This window comes from Triticum aestivum, chromosome 1B (assembly GCF_018294505.1).
Source record: "Triticum aestivum cultivar Chinese Spring chromosome 1B, IWGSC CS RefSeq v2.1, whole genome shotgun sequence".
Lineage (NCBI taxonomy): Eukaryota > Viridiplantae > Streptophyta > Magnoliopsida > Poales > Poaceae > Triticum > Triticum aestivum.
In genome coordinates this window covers 587,666,703-587,688,572 of record NC_057795.1, presented here as the reverse complement: position 1 = coordinate 587,688,572, position 21,870 = coordinate 587,666,703, and the positions used below count along the sequence as shown (strand labels likewise).

Here is a 21,870-nt window from a genome sequence, read left to right as displayed (position 1 = left end):
CCGAGAGGCGGTGGCGGTGAGGCTGGGCGGCCTCGGGCGGCGGCGGTGAGGATGACCGCGGCCTCAGGGGGAGACGGTGAGGTTGCCAGCGTCGACGCCGGCAGGAGACGGCGGCAAAGTAGGGCGATGGCGAATTGGGCAGACGACGACGAAGTGGGGCGAGGGATTTGGGGGGAGAAGTGGTGGTTGGGGGGGGGCGCTGGGTTAAGTGAAACATAACGGTAGCGCGTTACTGAAAATGCGCTATAGCTAAGTTAGCTATGGCGCGTTTCAGCAAACGCGCTACTGCTATGCCTTCATCCTTTTTTCCCTTTATCGTTTATTTTTCTTTATGTTTTATTTTTTTTCCTTTCTCCTTTTTTCTATTTCTTTCATTTTTATTTACTTTTCTATTTGTTTTTCATTTCATTTTATTTTCGTTAGCAGTAGTGCCTTACACCTAAACGGCGCTGCTATAACAATATTAGCGGTAGCGCGGTTCTTGAAAGATCGCTACTACTATGTGTAGCCTATCGGCTTAGTGGTTGGAATTTTTATAGTAGCGCTTTTTCAACGAGACGCGCTACTGCTAAATATGTATCTGCAGCGCGCGTATTTTGCACGCGCTACTGCTGTCTAGCAGTAGAGAGCTTTTTTAACAAGCGCTACTGCTAAAATTCTGTGTATAAGGTTTTCCCTAATAGTGATAGTTGATTTGATCTTACTGAAAAACAGAAACTTTTATGCCCAGTATAATAATTTTCAAAAATCACAGAAGCGTAATTTTGATCTGAATGTTTTACACAAGATTGATATACAAATTTCCCAGATTTTCCTAATCTTTCAGGATTTTTAGAGTTTCAGAAGTATTCAAAGTTTCCAGATTGCTATAGACTGTTCTGTTTGTTGACAGATTCTGTTTTCCATGTGTTGTTTTCTTATTTTAATGAATCTATGGGTAGTATCGGGGATATGAACCATGGAGAAGTTGGAATACAGTAGATATTACACCAATATAAATAAAGAATGAGTTCATAACAGTACTAAAAAGTGGTTATTTATTTTCTTATACTAACGGATCTCATGAGCTTTCAGTTGAGTTTTGTGTTTGTGAAGTTTTCAAGTTTTGGGTAAAGATTTGATGGACTACGTAATAAGGAGTAGCAAGAGCCTAAGCTTGGGGATGCCCAAGGCATCACAAGTTAATATTCAAGGACAACCCAGCATCTAAGCTTGGGGATGCCCTGGATGGCATCCCCTCTTTCGTCTTCGTCTATCGGTAAATTTACTTGAGGTTATATTTTTATTCACCACATGAGATATGCGTTTTGCTTGGAGCATCTTGTATGATATGAGTCTTTTGATATATTTCCATCAATTCACTTCCCGATTTAATTTTTTAAGATTATTAGTACTTTCATTTTTTAGCGGCCTCATTGTTGTTTCATATTACTTGAAGAATTGATCGGCTAGTCAAGTTGGTCTTCGAAAGCAACTACCTCTATACTTGATTGAAATGCTCGTATAATCCATATAAATTGATATTTTTACTAGCAAATATATGGAATGGCTTTCTATAAAATGATAGTTTAACATGATTTTCACATTAGGGAGGGAGTAACACAACAACGCACGCCGTTATTCTCCTTCTTGCAGTAGCCTTTCTGCCCGTCATAGCCAAGTATTTTGCACTCTTTGTTGCAATAATCAACGGCCTATTGATATGGGTCCATGCATACCGAGTAAGTAAAACATTGGTTTCCAAATGCAGCGTTGGTACCTAAACACAGTGAAGGAATCACCACAACATACAAATTAATCCATATGGAATACAAGATACTTAATCATTTGGGTCTGTTGAATATCGAGAAACTCATTCAAGAAACGTATTTGGAAATTACCTATGTCCCTCCCAGCTGATGCAAGGCCACACAGAAAAGTGGTACACATCAGCAAAAGAGCAACACAATAGAGAATGTGTGTATTTTTCTTGATAAGTGCCATCATCATGTCTGCCTTGCTATTACTTATTTTCTCTTGATGTTGTCCTTCTATGAAACTATCTCACCCGCACCGGTGTTTATAAAGAGGAGCAAATGCACAATGATTCATGCCCCTTTCCTTTTCTGCATTAATGGTTTCTTTCTAGTTTTGGTACAATTTAATTGCCATATTGACTTGTATCCTTACATAACAAAAATATTATAGGCCAAAGTTATATTTTCGAGGTCGCGTCCATGCACATTAAATTTCATATAATAGTATGACCATTTGAATGATCCAGGGTACCGGTGTAACCACTTTCTAAAACTTAGAGCGGGAAAAATGTATTTGTAACTTTCTAAAACATCCATAAAATTCAAGCTATTAAAATAAAGTGATGTTAAAAAAGAATAACCATGTACAAGAAAAAGTCTTACAAGACTTGGATGCCGAAAAAACTTGTAGAGAAGATGATGTTACAAATACTCAACCCCATAGTGTCAATTTTAATTGACATAATAGCCCTTATGGCTAAAATTTTCAGAAGCAACGTAGTTGAAATGTCAATGAGATTATGTTGGGCAGAGCCAGATACATTACATGTTCTACCCGAAGTAGACTTTGTGTCACGCCTGCCATCTTCATAGTCTCCCCCATAGGGTTACAACTCATGATAATTAAGAGTTTACCCATGGACGTGACCTCTCTAAGGGTTCTCCGTAATTACCCTATCGGTTGCAAAGGTTAGGGGCAAAAGCTTTTACTGTCACCTCGCAGTACCTTCACATCCTAGCGCTTTACAATGACAGATATATACTTTATGGCCAATCGGCACAAATGCTGAGTGGAGCCCCTTCACAACATTCACGAAGTTATTAAACTAAGCATTCAACATGGAATCTCATATCCAAAGTAACATTTGAGATTCTGCACATACCAAGGTTCATCCATATCCCCGAGAACTAGGGGCTACTCACACATGGAGACAACAAACATCATGGCAAGTGTGATGTCATACGTGGATGGACAATTCGAGTAACACAGAAGATGATCCACTAGGGTTCCTGATGTTATAGTGTGATGTAGGACAACCACACCCTCTAGTATGTCTCTGCCCGGCATGAAAACCGTTTGAGTTGGTTGCACCACATTATGTACAATCCACGTCAGTCGGCTTGTATCAACTTTAGTAAAAAAAAGCTCATATTGAGCAGACATGTCGGTCTGAATTGCCCAACACGCACAGCCTCCATCTACGGCCTTTTTTTTAAGAAAAACTTTTAATCTATTTATTTTCAATCATTATAGTGCAACGAACACTAGAAATAATAAAAGTTACATCCATATCAGAGATTTAGTTCTACCATCCGTATGGACCTGAACACGCTAAACAATATTATGATCTTCAGAGCCTATGCCCGCAAACAGTCCAAGAGTTCTCTTAATGTCATGCTCATGGTCATCATGCTCTTGATGAGTCGAGACAAGAAAACCTACTACTACATCATTTGATTCTTCCCTGGGAAGAACGAAAACCATCACGTGCACAAGGCAGAAAATACGTACAGAGCCTCTGTTTTTTTTTTTTTTTGCGGGAAAATACGTACAGAGCCATCTAGTACGTACGTACAAGGTACAATCCTACATTCTGCCGCTGAGCACGGCGGCCGAGATGGAGTGGACAGCCCGGACGAGCTCGGCGGACACGAGGAGCACCGAGGCCGGCACGCTGAGCAGCACCAGCGCCACGACCCCCGCGCCGAGCCCCGGCCGCGCGCGCACCAGCAGCGCGAACAGGATGCCGAGCGCCTCGCGCACGCCCGCGACGTACAGCCCGTGGTGCCGCCGCTCCAGCTCCGTCCACTCGCCCGGGGGCACGAAGACGTCGACGCCGCCCTCCTCCTCCTCCTGCTCCTCTGGCTCTTCCTCTTCGTCGTCCTCGCCGTGCTCCACCTCGCGGATGCGCCGCCGCAGCGTGGCCATGCCCTCGTCCACCATCCGGCCGTCCCACGGCGAGCCCGCGGGCTCCCACTCGCCGCTGTCCCGCGGGTGACCACCCCCCGACGCGAGGCAGAGGACCACTCTGCTCGCGCCGGCGCGACGAGCGCCGAACCGAACCGTCGCCATGGCGGCGACGTCGCGAGATGACGACCGGAGGCCGCGCCGGTCGGAGAGCACGCGCGGTGCGCTGCTCCAAGCGCCGTGGGCTCTTCCTGCCGCCGCCGGAGCCATGCGCATTGCTGTGAAAATAGAATACGACGGATGGCACGCACGTACGCCCCGAGCAGGCCACGGCGGCAATGATCAAGAGCGTGGGCGCGCGCGGGAAGCTCGACGCAAAGTGGTGAAAGTGCTGGTGTTACGTTGCTTATGCTCGGCGTCGGGGTCGCGTGCTGGTTTATATACCGGCGAAGGAAGGCACCAAAGGGTGGCGTGGCGTGGTGGAGAGGTGTGCGCAGTGGTGTCAGAATTTCCCGTGGCAAAGCCTAGCTAGGCTGGCCGTAGGGCGGGGGGAAAACGTGCGGGGAACGGGTTGCTTGGCTTGGGCGGGAAGAACACGCGCACGGCGGCGTCTCGTCGGCAATTCCTTGGGGTTTTCCTCTCTTTCGGCCGCGCGGTTTCGGCTGTGGCGTAGCGTGTGCGGGCCGCGTCGCGTCCGTCCGTCCCCTGTTGGCGCACTTCAGCTGCTCGGCACCTGGTGACTGTTCCACGGTCCCGCTGTCAGGCGGAAGCTTCCTTCCTCCCGACCCCCAGCCTTTTTCTCTACGGCGCAACGGACGACGGGATTATCCCGTCCGACGGGGTATTGCCCAACAATTCCATCGTAGAGTAGCTCCGTCTGAATTCGGGGAGGATGCATGACCCGATGAAACGGATGGCGAACTTCTGACACGTTTTGGAGGAAACAAACGTGTTTACTGTTTGCTACAACAACACTGTCTGTGCCACATTTTCTTTCACATGAAGAAATGGTTTCATGAGACAAAAATGTGAACATACTGTGCTCGAGAAAATACATAGAAACAACTCGGCGTCGTCACAAAAACAACTTTCCATAACATAGTGCATATAAATATTTTCAAAAGTCAAACTTTACAAATTTTGACTAAGTTTCTAGAGAAAACTTATTATATCTACAATGTCAAATTTATACGATATGAAAATATGTCTAATGATATGTATTTGCTATTCTAGATGCATATATTGTGGAATGACCATGAGCATGACATTAAGAGAACTCTTGGACTGTTTGCGGGCATAGGCTCTAAAGATCCTTAGCGTGTTCAAGTCCACATGGATGGTAGAATTAAATCTCTGATTGTCGGAGTAAATGACCACGGGTAGCCTAACCGGCTCCCTTTGGCCCTTAGAAAAAACAACAGGCTGACCGAGCCTTGAAACACCCAAGATGCGGGGCCGCCTTCCTCCGGCCGGCTATCTCACAGGCTGACTACCGGAAGGCGGCCCGACCCTAAACTCTCTTGGGGGACGCCACGATAGGGCCGACTCCAAGAAGCCGGCCCAAGAGAACCGACTCCAAGAGGCCGGCCCCAGGCAGGCGGCCAGGGGTCGTGCCCTAAAAATCTGCACCCCCCATAACGATGATGGGACGGGGCGTGGCAACAGTGGACCGTGTCACCCCCGAATCCCGGAGCACGCATGGCTACAGTACGCCGTACGAGACAGCCATCACCCGTCCGGCGTGGTATTGTTGCCATGCTGATCATGAGGCCATCCACGACGGGCTGCCAGTACGGCCCGTAGGCGGCGGGCCCCTTCGGTCAAAGAGACACCTGAAGGCGGCCTGGCCTCCCCTAGCCGGCCTGAGGCATGGCCGGCTTCCTATAGCCGGCTTGCTTCCCTCCTCGGGGCGCGCGCACCATTAAAGAGATAAGACGAGGTAAGGCTACAGTGAGAGTCAGCAAGGCGGTGGCACTGTAGCCATGCTTAACTCGACAAAGCCCTCGTCATCAGAGGCAAGGCAATAGTAACCAGCCCCCGACAAGACCCCCAAGCGGTGGGGCCGGCCTGTCAACCAATGAGCCGGCAGCCGGCGGGACCCACCAGTCGACGGGCCCCAACAGTCGGCGGAGAAGCCGACGGTCATAGACACTGACGACTAGGGCCCACGCCCAGCCGGATTACCATTGTACCCCGGGGGTAGGCCTATATAAACCCCCAGGACACCCATGCAAAGGGTTGATCGTAGAGAGTTTTAGACACCACTACAGGGAGAGGAGAGAGAGCTAGCCTTGCCCTTCTTCCTCCTTCCACCGAACAGTTCAAGGAGCCACTTGTAGCTTCTTATTGATCTAGTGATCATGCGGAGACCCCGCAGAACAGGAGTAGGGGTATTATCTCCACGGAGAGCCCCCAACCTGGGTAAGATCCGCCGGCGTGCATGTCTTCGCCTTATCCCGTTTCCAGGCACCGGCGATGTCTTACTGGCTTCCACAATGATAAGCCATCCGTTGGCATATGTCGCACCTACCACCTGACACTGATCTAAATGTAATTATTATTTCTAGTGTTCGTTGTACTACCATGATTAAAAATGAAAATATGTCAAATTTTGTAAAGTTTGACTTTTCAAAAAATCTATATGCACTACATTGTGGAATGTAGGGAATGCTACTATGTACCAAAATACCAGAAGAAAATTAAAACAAGAGAGGATACAACCCATGACACGAAAGCAAGAGGGTGTGAGCATGGTGCTCGAAGCAGAAAAACATGGGATGCTCGGCCCAAACAAGGAAATAACACAGCTAAACTCCCCTAATCCGGCCTCTAGCCATGGAAGGCGAGCTACAAACAACTGTGCTCAAGAAAATACATGGAAACAACTCATAAAAAATGATTCCAGCTATTATGATATCAGCGATTACGAGTAATTTATTTTTCCTATCAGCTTCCAAAGGGGTTCAACCATGACATAATCTTCCTGGCAAATGGGCATGATTAAAGATAAAAGACCTGGAACTGGAAGACCAGCAGTTCAAATTGAGGAACACCAGACCTAGAAAATGTATTTCCAGGATGGGCCATTGTACAAGACCAGATTTAAGCTTCTTTCACACAAAACCATAATGAAGCAACTGTAGTTTACACTTCACTTATTTCGCCTGACTGTATTCACAAGATATGATGCTATTCATGATAAAGCTACACAAACGTCCACAAATCGACAGCTCGGAACAGACGCATCAATCATTCCTTGGGCACTTACGAGGTGATTGAAAAAGGTCACGAATGAAATACGGGTCCACAAGTCACCATGGAAATACAGTAGTCAAAGGAATAGCTGACAGTTGTGGCCTCAGGTTCTAACAGCATCCTGATGATCCTTGACCCCGGTTGCCACCCACCACGTCCACGGTGTCCGGCATATACCTTCAACAGCGTAGCATTTCCGTAAGATTACAAAGTGAAGCATAAAATGAAATTTTTAAAAATATATGCTACTCCTACAACTATCTGAACATAAACCACGGGAACGACAATCAGCACTAAAGGCAACTAAATTAACTATTGACACTTCAATATTACATCTAGTTTTCCTTTCTGTATTACTACATGATATATTCACTTGCAACGAATGCAGTTCACATTCACCAAAGACAATAAAGAGAGTAAAAGATATTGTCCTTACAGTTCTTCCTCTGGCTCGTTCTTCAGAGCATTCTTTACTATACACTGGAAAGCTTCCTCCACGTTGATTCCATCCTTGGCAGAAGTCTCAAAGTATGGGATGTTCCCTTTAGAGGCACACCATGCCTTTGCCTTTTTCTCAGAGACCTGAATGGAAGCAGTTTACGTATCCCTAAGAATCCATCAGAGAGCACCTATTTACTGAGAAAAGGCAAAGCATAAAGTGAATATAGGTAATTACCACACGGCTATTCCCGCCATCTACATCAACTTTGTTACCCAGCAGAACAAAAGGGAAGTTATCAGGATCTGATGGGCTAGCCTGTCAAAGTAAACACCCAAGTGAGACAGGCATAACATGATTCTGGACTGTTAATGAATTATGAAAAATAATTCACCTGAATTAGAAACTCTTCACGCCAGTTGTTCAGATTATCAAATGATTTCATCGAGTTAACATCATAAACTAGAACACAACAATCTGCTCCGCGGTAGAATGCAACACCAAGACTTTGAAACCTCTCCTGACCGGCAGTATCCCATATCTACACAGAAACATATGTTAATCCACACACACACACAAAAAATTCTGTCTAAGCATCATATATAAGTGGTCATATAGAATGGTAATGAAAAATATACAGAATCACAGGTACCAGAAAACCTCAAGAAACAGATTTCTCATGCATCCATTAGCAATGTGCTTTAACAGAATCATTCAGAAAACAAAGAGCCGCTAAGAAATAGTCTGACATTTCAAATAGCAGGAGTTAACATGAAAAATATAACGTTTGCTAGTTCGTAGGGGTTAAGAGCATATGATGAGTGAAGAGCAGGGATGGGGCAAAACCACTTTGATAGAATCATTCAAAAAACAAAGGAAACGCTAGGAAACAGCTTGATATTTAAAATAGATGGGATTAACATGAAGAATGAACCACTTGCTAATTTGTAAGGGCTAATAGCATAGGTTGAGTGAAGAGCTGGTATGGGGCAAGCCTGCTTTAACAAAATCATTGAAAAACAAAGGAGCTGCTAGGAAACGGTTTGGCATTTAGGATAGTTGACACTTGAAACTAACATGAATAATGCGCCGCTTGCTAATTTACTAGGGGCTAATAGCATAGGTTGAGTAAAGAGCAGGTATGGGGCAAGCCCGCTTTAACAAAATCATTCAAAAACAAAGGAGCTGCTAAGAAACGGTTTGGCATTTAGGATAGTTGAAACTAACATGAAGAATGCACCTCTTGCTAATTTGTTAGGGGCTAAAAGCATAGGTTGAGTGAAGAGCAGGTACGGGGCAAACCTGCTTTAACAAATCATTCAAAAACAAAGGAGCTGCTAGGAAACCGTTTGGCATTTAGGATAATTAAAACTAACATGAAACATGAACCGTTTGCTAATCTGTAGGGGCTAATAGAGTAGGACGAGTGAAGAGCAGGGTGCAAAACAAACTAATACTCCCTCTGTAAAGAAATATAAGAGCGTTTAGATCACTACTTTAGTGATCTAAATGCTCTTATATTTCTTTACAGGGGGAGTAACAATTATTTGTTGTCAGAGGCCCAAGGCTAAATCAGAAGAACATCATGCCAAGATAAGTAGTACTTTTATGCCCTAGTGAATTCTTGAACCATTTACACTTTTCTAGGAATTGTTCTCATGTAAAATCAAATGGTCTATTTATTTTCTTTCGGAAGACTACACTATATGTGGGTCCACTTTCTGATGTCCATACAAATTTAGCTCCAGCATAAGTCGACAAGCCAATAATTCCAGTCATGCTGTACCCAATGGTGTACAATAATATTCACAGCTGAGAACACTAAACTAAGCAGGACTGCAAATGATGCAAGGATTGAACCAATCATGCAGCATCAACCGTGTGATGATCCACACAAAGAGTAGATCGACGGATAACATTTGCTATCTTGTACTTTACATGGGACAGGAGCAGTTCAACAACTAATGATGGTGATGCCAAACCACACTAGCACTACTCACATGAACTGAAGTAGTGAACTAGGCATAGAGCATGATCCAGCAGCGGCAAAAAAGAAAGACGAGGGCATAAAGATCTTCTTACTTGTAGGGTGAAGAGCCTGTCCTCGAACTGCACCTCCTTGGTGAGGAAATCGGCGCCAATCGTAGCCTTGTACTGGTTGCTGAACTTCTTGTTCACATATCTGAATTAAATCAAAGCTCAAGGAAACACAAGCCAAAACAACTACTTATGCTCCAGTACAAAATCCAATCTGTCCGGAACGACACAGCTAACTCGACGCAATTATAATATCTGAACACGAATCTCAGGATACTGGTTCATCAAGGAAGTCTTCCCAACCCTAGATCACAGAAGACGAAGAGAGAAAGTCAGCGAGGAATCGAGAGAGGGGGGATAACAGAGCCGCGTAAAACGGGGGGAGAGAGATCCGAAGCGCTCACCCGCTGTCGCCGAGGATGATGACCTTGAGGAGGGTGCGGCGGCGCGAGGCCATCGGGATCTAGGGCCCGGGGCGATCGATCTCGCTCGCGCGCGCCGGAGGGACTGGAAGGGGGCGGGGCGGGGCGAGGCGAGGCGAGACGAGACGAAAGAGCTGAGCTGTCGCGCCGCGTCGACTCGTGTGCTCTGTGCCTCTGTGGTGGGCGATGCGAGGGAGGCCCGGAAGAACTGCGCCGAAGGGGGCCGTGATGTGATGTGGCGACCGTAAGGCCAACTCCACGGTGCGACCCTATCCTGTCCGCCCCCGTCCGTTTGGAGTAAAAAGGACAAAAGCGACGGCGCAGCGCGCGGGCGCAAACGGACTTTGTGTCCGCTTTGTGTCCGCTTTCGACCCATCCCCGGCCCAAACTTGCGCTGGTTTTGGGATGAAACGGACAGCGCGCGGACGGGCGGGACGCGCGCGCTTGTCCTCCCCTGGCCCGCCTGTCGGTAGGAGAAACCAAAATCCCCCCACGCCCATTTGGCGCCATTTGCCCCAAACCCTCCCGCCGCCCTCTCTCTCCTCCATCCATGGCCGACGCCCAGCCGAGTCACGGCGGCCTGGCCGTCGACCCGCCCGCAAAGGTGAAGAAGAAGGCGCCAAGGAAACCGCGGTCGGAGTGCACGCCGGAGGAGATCGCCAAGTTGGACGCGGAATCGGCGAAGAGGAGGGAACGGAGAGCGGTCGTCAAGCTCAATGCCGCCGCGGCCAAGAGAGCCGCCATGCGCGAGGAGCTGGAGGCCGCGCGGCGCAAGGCCGCTACCGACAAGAAGGAGGACCTCGTCAACAAAGCGCACGCCATCCTCATGCTTGGCATGAGGCGTCCTGCCGGGTTCCCTGCAGCGGCCGTCGCCCCGGCGAGCACCAGCTCGTCGGTTGCGCGGCCTACGCACTGCGGCCAGTCGCCGACGTCGCGCACCGCGCCCATGTCGTCGTGCTTCCCTCCGCCAAGGCACGACGGCCAGACCCGTTTCTCGAGGTCGCCGGACGTGGGCGCGTTCGCGCCGTCCACACCGCGCCCCGCGGCCGTCATCGACCTCAACGTCACGCCCGGGTCCAGCAGCGGCGGGCGGCCGTCCGTCGAGATGCTAAGAAAACAGGCACGGGCACCGTTCACGGGCACCATGCCGGCCCCCCGCGTCTTGTTTGATGAAATGCCAACCCCAACGCCAGCGGTCGACGACCCCTTCTACAACCGCTACATGGAGGACGTGATCTTCGACGGTGGGCATGGTCGTACCTACGACCCCAATGAGACCCAAAGTCAGGATGGCCGTGCCGAGTACGTCCCCGATGAAGGTGGGCACGACCGTGCTGACTACGACCACGTTGACTCGTGGCATGAAGACGATGACATCTATGTCGAAGGTGATGATGAAGAAGAAGAAAGCAATGACGTTGATATTAGTGGTGCGCCATTGTTCATCGACGAGCTCACCCAAAGAGCGGAGGCACAAAAGAAGAGGAAGAGCATTCGCACGGGTTCATATACACAAGATGAGGACAAGTTGATTTGCCAAGCTTGGATGGAGATTAGCCAAGATCCGAGGACCGGCGCGCAATAAAAGGGCATTGTTTTTTGGACGAGAGTCCACAAAACATTCCATGAAAGGAAGATGTTTGAGCCCTTCCAAATTACAAGCAACCGTGGCATCGGTTCGATTCAAAAAAGATGGTTGTTCATCCAACAAGAGTGCAACAAGTATTGCGCCGCATTTGAGAGCGTTGAAGCACGGCCCGTGATTGGTCTCGGCGTTGGGGACATGGTATGATCTCCCCTTTCTAGCCCTTTCCTTGCTACGGCCATGAGACTTTGGCCGTGTATATGTTTGCATGTTCACTTGTTATTGATCATGTGGTGTAGGCATTCCAATATTTGGAGGCATTCAAGGCCCGGCACAATGACAAGCCATTCACTCTTACGCATTGTTGGACGCTCATCAACATGTGCCCTAAGTTCAAGGACCAATACCGTGAACTACAAAGGGAGAGAGGACTGAAGACGACCAAGTTCGCCGGAGGTGGAGATGGCAAGGCGTTGAAGAGGCCGAGGGGCAAGACCAACTCCAAGGTGGATGACATACGTGACGCCTCATCCATGGCCTTGCATGACACTTTGCATGGCATGATGTCTCAAAAGGATTTGAGGGACGAGAAGAAGCGGCAAAGCAAGGACGAGCAAATGAAGCAATACCTAGACCTTCAAAGACAGAAGCTTGAGATGGAGGAGGCGGCCAAGAGGAGGAAGATCGACTTGGAGGAGGCGGCCCGGCAACGGCAGCTCGACATGGAGGAGGCGGCCCGGCAAAGGCAGCTCGACATCGAGGCCGACAACGTCAAGGCCAGGCAGAGGCAGCTCGACATCGAGGCCACCAATGCCGCCACCAAAGGGAAGGAGGTGGCCCTCGCGATCATGAGCGTGGACTTGTCGAAGATGAGCGACAAGACGAGGGCCTGGTTCGAGGCCAGGCAGAAGGAGATGCTCGACGCCGAAGGCCTGAACTAGATCATCCGATCGGCGTGGCCGTTCTTTTTGAGGCTGGCATGGGTGCCGCCCGCCCGCCCGTCGGGCCGCTGGTAGTGTGCCGGCGAGAAAACATTCATTTTGGAGGCCGGCTGTGTTGCCGGCCGCTGGCTGTGTTGCCGGCGAGGAGAACTATTCATTTTGGAGGCTGGCTGTGTTGCCGGCCGCTGGCTGATGCCGGCGATGGACGTGTAGGCCGACGTGATGAACCGGGACGATGGCTGAATTATTAGTTTTTTAAGTGGACGCGGACAGGATGGGGCAAATGGATGCGGCCGCGCGCTGCGCGCACGGCCACCGCATCCCAGGACACGCCCGGACACGGCCCTAAACCCCTACCCAAACGGACAGAATCCGGACAAAACGGACGTTCGTTTGGGGTCGCGTGGTGGAGTTGGCCTAAGTCGGGCCACCGCGATCCGACGCGTAGAACCTCCTTCGTTTTTTTAGGAGTTTTGGTTGGTTGGTCATCTCAATAAAAAATTCACCTGTTGTAAGATTCGGATTTTCTTCAAAGAGTTTTTCTTTTTTCTTGGAAAGACAAACCTTTTTTTCTTTAAAAATATAGGGTATACATAATCCCTGCGCCCGACTTGAAAAACAAAGCATCGCTTTGTTGGTAAATAGTGCAAGTGCGGTGAATCAAACTATGGTTGGATGGTTACATGGACAATGGTATCCCAGCCCACCAGGGTTTCAAGTCCCGGTGCTCGTATTTATCCTGGATTTATTTCAGAATTTCCGGCGATGTGCATTTAGTGGGCGGAGAAGTTATCATCGACTACGAGGCGCCTACGGTGACTTCGTAAAATCTCAAGATGATATGTCTGCTCAGTCTTTCGGAGGTGTTGTAGGTGTAAGGTGTGCGTGTGTGTGTTCATAGGGTGTGTGTATGCACGTATATATGAGCACTTGCATCTGTACTGTGTTCAAAAAAAATTGTGCAAGTGCGCATGCAGCCGAGCGCTTGGGGCATCTCAATCGGCAACCCGCAAATTTTCTGTGCACCCTTCCGCGAACATGGATGCAGAAGTCAACCATCCAACACCGCCAGCATACATCTCAACAACTTTTCGAACTAGTCGGACGAAAATCGTGCAAACATGACGGATTTCATATAATCCGAACGAAGTTCATTTAAACTAGGATGCCAGTGAACTAAAAATCTTAAAACAAAAATCCTAAACTACTATATAGTTGACGGTGACCTTGTAGTTCATGTCGGGCTAGCCAGCGGCTCCTCCTCCATCATCGTCGCCCGATCCGGTGTCGGAGTCGGTCTTCGGGCAACGGAAGTTGGCGGCAGGGCTTCTTGGTAGCGGTATGACACTCGCAGATGATCTTCTCCGCTTACTCATGCGTCGTGCGCAGTGCGGCCACGGCCACCGACGACGTGGGCGGGAGGAGAAGGCAGCGGGCCTTGGAGGAGGAGTTGTTGGCGGCGGCGATCTCACTAAGAGATCACTCCTCGTCGTACTTGACCATCTCCCCGTCGAGAGGCTAGGATTCCACGTTGATTCGTAACATGTCGAAGCACGTGTGCCACACCTCTCTTGCGTACACGCATTGCATCAAGATGTAATCTGCGTTGTCCTCCTCCTGTAGGCAGTTGTAGCAAGCTGAAGGTAGGTCTTGCAGTCTGTGTCGAGCTCTTCTATCAAGTGTCCAAAATCTGTATTGGGCAGCTAACCAAGCAAAGATTCTGGATTTCAACGAAGCCTAGTTGCGCCAGATGCTTCCTGCAGTAGGTGATCTTGTTAGGCTCTGGCATATACAGAGGTAGGTTGACCTTGCAGAATAACATCCAGTGGCCGAAGCAGGCCAAGTAAAAGCATCCAGGACATCATGATCCCTTTGGCCGTGGCAATGGCATGCCTGAGGTGCATCATCTGAAGAAGTGCCTGGAAAAAATAGGCCCCTGCACGTCCAGAGTCCATCGCTCATGTGGCGCCGCACTGCGCGGAAGGGGGGCAATGTCCTGGACCGAGAAGCAGCGGATCCACCGATCTTTCCAGAAAAGTACGTTGGCGCCCACGCCCACCGTAAATGCAGACCAAGCTATCAAACACCATCCGAGCCTCTCGATCCTACATCAAAGAAAGCCCTTACCAAGGCTGTTAGGGGTCCGTGCGCCTTAGCCATTTTCATTGGACTCGAAACGCTAGCGATTGCAACCTTAGGTTCTTGACGCCTAATCCCCCAAAACACGTTGGTCGGCAAATTGTGTTCCACCCCATGAGACATTGACCTCTGTTGGTACGATCATTGCCAACCTAGAAGAAGCCCCTCGGAGCATGTACAATGGTGTTATTTTAGGAGTGTCACATAGAATAAATGCACAGTTGGAGGAGAGAGAACTCATGAGAAAAGGCTTGTCTTCTCTTATTTAAGAGATGATCTCTTAGCATAAATTGTCTCGCCATGTTTTTAGAAATTGCTAATTATTAAAGATAAGGCTAAGAGATAATCCATTGTAGACATCCATTTACTGTCATCTCTAAATACCCTCATCAAGCTATCCATGTCCTCGAAGACCCAAGCATTCACATCCATGACCAGGACTCCAGGAGGTGATGAACATGTCGTGCAACGATGACAGATTTGGTGAGAACCAATCTTCTTGGGCATTGGACGAGTCCCCTTTGCCATGCGGGGATGAAGTGCATGTGGTCTAACAAGGGCTGCCACTGGGCCTTGGTGAGCTGGCCATTTGCCAATTGAAGCCCAAGATACTTGCAAGTGAACTGGCCGATCGATCATTGACGTAGGCCTTCCACCCTAGCATGATCTTCCTGACCCCCTCTGATCAGAACAACTGCAGACTTTCTGTAGTTGACTCGCGGCCCAGATGCATCTCCAAATGCTTTCAGAGCGCACCTTACAAACCTGAGATCCTTGTTGGTCGGGCGGATGAACAGGGCAACGTCGTCCGCGTAGATCAATAAATGTTGCATGGCTGAGATTCCATTGTACGTATTGAGGACTACCTCGCTCATAGCTTTTCCGACAATAGCTAACAGTGCTTCCATCGCAATGACGTACATCAACCCCCTTGCCGTAAACCCTTGGTGTGCCCAGTTCTTCTACTTGGCACACCATTAACCAGGACCCTCGTGGTTGCAGACTGAAGTAGTATCGCGGCCCATCTCAACCATGTACACCCAAAGCCCTTGGCACGGAGAACTTCAAAAAGGAATGGCCAAGAAAGGGAGTCAAAATCCCTGACAATGTCAAACTTGAGGAATACATCATGGATTTTCCTTGCGTGGAGCTTGCGGGCCACTTGTCGTACAAGTACGAAGTTGTCGTGCAAGTTTCGCCCACGAATCAACTCCGACTGGTTGACACCGACTATGTCAGTCATGCACCTCATATCTCTATTGGCCATGATTTTGGCGATAAGTTTTGAGAAACTATGTGGCAGGCTGATTGGGCGAAAGTCGTTGGCTTCCTCTGCATCCAACTTCTTGGGTATGAGCACTAAGAGAGCTTTGTTAAGCTTAGCGAAGCCACGACATATCCCACATAGAGCTTGAGCAAAGCTGCCATGACGATGTATATTGAACATGTAAAAGTGCAACTCCAATAGATGATGCAAATGAAGATGTAAAACTATACTTCAATTAGTACATCATTCGAACCATATAATTCAAACATAGCAAATTCAACTACTACTTTATTTCAAACATAATAACTAAACATAGTTCTAATTAAAAACATAAATTAAAAGACTACATCAACTAATTCAAACTACTACGCTCATTAAGTTACTACTACTACTGGTTCAAACTACTACTTGAACTACACCAAAGATGAAACTACTCCTCATCATCGGAGCTGTGGAACTGCGTCCAGAACTCATCCTTGTCCAGGTCGTCGCACCCCTCGTGCTCCTACTCCGAGTCACACCAGTCATCCGAGTCAGACTCGACGGGGATCGCCTATTTATCGTCGAGGGGCCGACCTCGTCCTCCTTCTTCATCCCCTTCTTCTCCTGCTCGGCGTCGCGCTTCCAGAAGTACTCCTGCTCGGCTTTAACATACTCTGGATGCTCCTGCGCGAACCTCGCCATCACTGCATTGTTGTTATCATCGGGACCAACAACAATGGTCGGCTTCTTCTTCGATATCTCCTCCATCCGAATTTCCTTCGGCATGAGGAACTCCGCATCCGCCCGGGTCTCGATCTCTAGGAAGTTGAGGTCCGTCTTCGGCCTTCCGGCACGCCACACCACCACATCGTAGGAACGTGCGGCCTTGTCGACGGTGGGGTAGGTGCCGAGAAAGAAGTGGCGGTCGGTGTTGGAGAACTCGACGCTGAAGTGGCCGGATGCGGGGTGGCAGCGGACGAATCGGGGCGGGCGATGGAGGTGGAATTGTCCGGTGGTGCAGGGCCGCGGGCGGGGCGGCGGCAGAAATGAATCGAGTGGAGGACACGGCGACCGCGCGGCGAAAAAATGGCCGATCGGGGCGGATCTAGCGCCGGGCGACGGCAGCAGGGTGCGACGGGCAGCGGGAGGAAAAAGATAGGGTGGGGAAGGAAAGGAAACATCGGTTGGGGTTTTTACATCTCCTGTAGACAGCGATGTATATTTGCAGGCGAAGATGTATTTTTTTTTCATCTATGTCATCTGTTCGAGAGGGGTTTTGGGCCTCGGCGATCTAGATGTTCTAACGTCACAACTGTTTTGTTTTTTCTCAGATTTGCACTTGAGCAAAATTCCAAGAAATGGCAAACACTATAGAAGTTCTATCACTTTGTATTTTACAAGTATATATCTCTCCCCTCCAATGAATGTATCGTAAAAAATGCTAAAATCCAAAGGCAATACGTAGCAGTAGTACTAATCTAACTCTCAGTTCCAAAAAACTTGGTCGCAACAAACGACGGTCACGTTACTCCAGGCCGGCGCGGCCCGGGCGCGTGCGCCGGCTCATGGCCCCGAGGTCGCCGGAGTGCCGCCCCGCCCTGCCCACGTTGTTGCCGGCGGCGTAGCTCGCCTGGCCGGGGTGCTGCCCGCCGGGCGCGCGGCTCGTGCTCTGCGCGGCGTCGCCGTCGCTGCTGGAGCTGGAGGCGCACAGCCCGTACTCGCTGGTGGCCTCGCTGACGAAGCCGGTGGCGCCCGTGTTGCCGCTGTCGGCGCCCCGCTGCAGGAACGCCATCCTCCTCATCCGCCGCAGCTGCTCTGTGGTGGTGGCGTCGTGCGCCTCGCTCTGCCCCGGCTCCACGCCGCCGTTGAGGGCCTCCAGCGGTAGCTCGCCCTCCAGGTACCGGACGATCTGCGTTTGTTGGCACGTGCATGGCCAGTTAGTTTCTGCTGAAACTCAAGTGCGTAAGTAGGAATGTTGTGGAAGTGGTTTCACCTGGCTCACTCGGGGGCGGGAGCGGGCCGTGTGGCGCACGGCGGCGGCGGCGCAGGCGATGAGCCGCTGCATCTCGTGGGCGTCGTAGTTGGCCTCCAGCCTTGGGTCGATGAGCTCCATGGTGAGTTGCCCCTCCAGAGCTTTTGTCAGCAGAGGCCGTGCCTGCACACATACGAAATAATCAGACGAAGAAGCTAGCGAAAAGGTAATCATCGAGATGCTTCAAATCAACACGTCACGAGGCAGGAACTCGTGGACAGATTTGTGATTTTCCCACTGCAGGAGTACTTTACTCTCTGATGCTATATTGACACGGACCGTCAATGTAGTCATGGAGGAGAAATGTCAAAAGTTTTCAGTAAACATACTATTGCTCTGCACAGTGTTGCTCCACAGCTCAACTGAACTTCAGAAAAAGCAAGACAAAGAAAGTACAGTTCGTTGGTGACTTGAGAGTCCAGGATTCAGGGTAAAAACGCCTCACCCAAGAGACCAGAGTCTCGTCGTCCTCGTCGGGCTCGTCGGACAGGACCGGTCTCTTGCCGGTGATGATCTCCAGAAGCACGACGCCCAAGGAGAAGACGTCGGACCGGTCGGTTATTTTTCCCGTGTTGGTGTACTCCGGCGCCATGTACCTGCCAAACCAGTCAATGTCATTGCGTTTTATTCAGGTCAGGGACGGTTTAACGTAACGGCAAGGAAATTGGAATGGTGGAGTTCTTACCCGAAGGTCCCCATCACCCGCGTAGAAACATGGCTGTCGTCTCCGTGCTGGATCTTGGCCAGCCCAAAGTCGGCGACCTGCACAAGACAGAAAAGCTCCATCACGCTCCGAGATGAACATTCAGAATATATCTTCCAACCAAACAACGTGATCCCGTCATGCATTTTTACCTTGGGCTCAAAGTTGTCATCCAGAAGGATGTTTGCCGCCTTGATGTCGCGATGGATGATCTTAGGATGACCTGAAATGAGACCAGGCAGTGCACCGTCAGTCAGTCACAAGTTGACAACAAAATCAAGCATGTAAGAACTGAAGGATAGAAAGCAGAGGTAGCCAGCAAACTTACAGTCCTCGTGCAGGTAGGCGAGGCCCTTGGCCGCCCCGAGCGCGATCCGCCACCTGCGTTCCCAGTCCAGCAGCGTCGGCCCGTCGCCGCCGTGGTGCAGGTGGGACTCGAGCGTGTGGTTGGGGACGTGCTCGTAGACGAGGAGGCGCTGGTCGCCATGGATGCAGTACCCCAGCAGCGACACGAGGTTGCGGTGGTGCACGCGGCCGATGCTCTCCACCTCGGCGCGGAACTCGCGCTCGCCCTGCCCGCTGCCGGCCCGGAGCCGCTTGATGGCCACCTCCCGCGCCGCCGGGCCCGAGCCCAGCGTGCCGCGGTACACGTGCCCGAACCCGCCCTGCCCCAGCAGCTTGGCGTCCGAGAACCCGTCCGTCGCCGCGGCCAGGTCCGCGTACGACACCGTGCCGCCCGTGACCGCCGCGTGCGGGGGAGGCTGGTCGGAGGCCGTGGCGCCGCCGCCGCTCTGCCACGGGTGGACCGCCGCGTGTGGTGCTGGTGGTGGCGCGTACATTGGCGGTATGGTTGATAGCGCCGCCGAGAAGGATGAGCGCGCTGCCTGCGACGACGTCACCGGCAGCCGCTTGTCGTAGGGATCGCCTGGTGCAATGGCAAACAAGTTAATGAGTTAGAAGTGACGGAAAAAAAAATCAGTGCCACTGAAGTCAACGGTGATAAACCGAACTAGTACGAAGCAATTGATGGCTTTGACTATCAACTTTTCCCATATGCAGAAGAAGTGAACACGTAACTAAGCCGATCGACAGAAAACGCAGAGATCTCTAGATTACGGACAATTGTAATCGTTCGTGTACATTCACAATTTCAAGCATCACTAACGTTTACTCGGCAGTTTGGCATTTGGTAGCCCACTTGAAAGGAGGAGCAATGCTACACCTACGAAAATATTTTTACGTATCTTACGAATAAAATGAGTTGGCAGCCTTTAATTGGATATTAGTGAAGGCTGGAGCCCACCCTGAAAATCAGGGGGGAGGGCGTTTGGTTAGGGAAAAGAAGGATTACGTAGGCTGGGGCCCACCCTGAAAAATGCTAGACTTACGTAATGCTGTTATGTATCCTACGTAATCCTTCTTTTCCCTAACCAAACGCCCTCCCCCCTGAAAGGAGACTTTAAGAGATCAAGCCCTGCGTACATAGAAGGAAAGGGCACTCAACGCATGCACATTTCCACCCGCATTCTCGCGATCGTATCATCGCACAACACCCGTCCGGCGCACTCCGGCCAATGTGTCGCCGTCGATCGCCAGCACTTTTTGACGTCACCGGCGCACGACCAGGGAAGTGCGCCGTGGTGCCGTGCGACCAGACCCGGCCCCGAGACTTTCAAGTCAAAGTACGTGTACGTGTCAAACGATCAACGTGACAAACACTCTAACCACTTGATGCCGGTAACGACGAGGGTGCGTAAAGCGTATGTAATGTACGTACCTGACGAGCTGGACGGAGGACGGCGGCCGCGGCGTTGGCGGCGTCGCGTCCGGAAGCAGTAGAACAGCCCGGCCACGAGGGCGATCACGAACACCGCCGAGGCAGCCACGGAGATGCCGATCACTGCTTTGGATGCGTGTGATGAATGCGGCGGCGAAGACAGTGGCGCCGGTGATGGGGGTAAACCCGGTAGCGAAGGCGGTGCTCCTGGCGTGCCGCTTGGGGGCGACGGTGTTACGCTAGGAGGAGCATGCGTGGAAGGGGTTGGCAGTTTGCTCGAACCTGGAGCGGGTGGTGGCATGGGCCGAGACGGCGTTGTTGCAGGCGGCGGAAGAGGCGATGGTGGTGTTGTTGGCGTGCCAGGTGAAGGTGGGGGCGTAGTTGGTGGTGCCGGGTTCACCGGAGATGGCGTTGGCGGTGTCGGGTTGGTTGGAGCCGTTGGTGGTGCCGGGTTAACTGGACCGGACGGCGATGGCATTGGTGGTGCCGGCGCCACGGGAGATGGCGGTGACACTGTTGGTGGTGCAGGGTTCACCGGAGCAGGAGGAGACGACCCTGGTGGCGCTGGGTTCACTGGTGATGTCGGAGGCGATGTTGGTGGCGCCGGTGGCGCCGGCTGCGCTGGAGACGGCGTCGGTGGTGCAGGGTTCACTGGAATAGGCAGAGCTGGAGACGGCGGAGACAACGTTGGTGGTGCCGGGTTCACCGGGGAAGACGGCGGTGGCGCTGATGGTGCGGGCCCCGCTGGAGACGGTGGTGGTAATGTTGGCGGTACCGGGTTCACCGGAGATGGCGATGGCATTGGTGGCGCTGGTGGTGCCGGGTTTACTGGAGAAGGTGTTGGCATCGCTGGTGAAGGCGGGGATGGTGCTGGGTTCGCGGGAGAAGGTGGGGACGGAGCTGGCGTCACCGGAGGGGACGGTGAAGGCGTTGATGGTACAGGTGCAACCGGAGAAGGCGTAGATGGCGTCGGTGGCACAGGTGTCACGGGTGGCGACGCAGATGGTGTTGGTGGCGCAGGTGTCACTGGCGGCACCACCGGTGGAGGAGACGCCGCAGGTGGCTGAGGAGGAGAAGATTCTGGCGGGGCAGAAGGCGTCGCCGGTGGCTGCGGGGGAGTGGACGATGCCGGCGGAGCAGCCGGCGTGACGGGTGGCTGCGGGGGAGGGGACGATGCCGGTGGAGCTGCTGGCGTCACCGGTGGCTGCGGGGGAGGAGATGATGCCGGCGGAGCAGCTGGCGTCACGGGTGGCGGGAGAGGAGAAGATGGTGGGCGAGCTGCTGGAGTCACCGGTGGAGGAGAAGACGGCGGCGGTGCAGCTGGCGTCACCGGCGGCTCTGGTGGAGTTGAAGATGGTGGCGGAGCA

General features: G+C 51.2%; 4 protein-coding genes across 4 annotated transcripts in view; all 4 read right to left on the bottom strand.

Annotated features, from left to right (window-relative positions):
• Nucleotides 1-3,366: 3,366 nt before the first annotated feature.
• On the bottom strand, nucleotides 3,367-4,349 carry LOC123096284 (uncharacterized). The gene has a single exon (XM_044517979.1). The coding sequence runs from the start codon at nucleotides 4,198-4,200 to the stop codon at nucleotides 3,604-3,606; it is 597 nt and encodes a 198-aa protein (XP_044373914.1). The 5' UTR covers nucleotides 4,201-4,349; the 3' UTR covers nucleotides 3,367-3,603.
• A 2,575-nt stretch (nucleotides 4,350-6,924) lies between these two features.
• On the bottom strand, nucleotides 6,925-10,322 carry LOC123140168 (ras-related protein Rab7). The gene is made up of 7 exons (XM_044559899.1): nucleotides 10,060-10,322; nucleotides 9,933-9,959; nucleotides 9,701-9,800; nucleotides 8,013-8,159; nucleotides 7,856-7,936; nucleotides 7,616-7,761; nucleotides 6,925-7,356 (listed from the first exon to the last, which is right to left on the bottom strand). Exons 1-7 carry the CDS (start codon nucleotides 10,110-10,112, stop codon nucleotides 7,290-7,292), a joined length of 621 nt encoding a protein of 206 aa, XP_044415834.1. The 5' UTR covers nucleotides 10,113-10,322; the 3' UTR covers nucleotides 6,925-7,289.
• Nucleotides 10,323-17,318: 6,996 nt separating this feature from the next.
• Nucleotides 17,319-21,575, bottom strand: LOC123096275 (proline-rich receptor-like protein kinase PERK2). Its single transcript, XM_044517967.1, has 7 exons — nucleotides 20,504-21,575; nucleotides 19,055-19,651; nucleotides 18,879-18,949; nucleotides 18,709-18,785; nucleotides 18,469-18,619; nucleotides 17,985-18,146; nucleotides 17,319-17,900 (listed from the first exon to the last, which is right to left on the bottom strand). The coding sequence occupies exons 1-7, from the start codon at nucleotides 21,348-21,350 to the stop codon at nucleotides 17,517-17,519; spliced, it is 2,289 nt and encodes a 762-aa protein (XP_044373902.1). The 5' UTR covers nucleotides 21,351-21,575; the 3' UTR covers nucleotides 17,319-17,516.
• A 254-nt stretch (nucleotides 21,576-21,829) lies between these two features.
• The window catches only part of LOC123080125 (proline-rich receptor-like protein kinase PERK2), a 1,009-nt gene continuing 968 nt past the window's right edge, over nucleotides 21,830-21,870 (bottom strand). Inside the window, exon 2 of the mRNA XM_044503015.1 lies at nucleotides 21,830-21,841. Coding sequence (XP_044358950.1) covers nucleotides 21,830-21,841 — 12 coding nt within the window. The remainder of the gene's footprint in view (nucleotides 21,842-21,870) is intronic.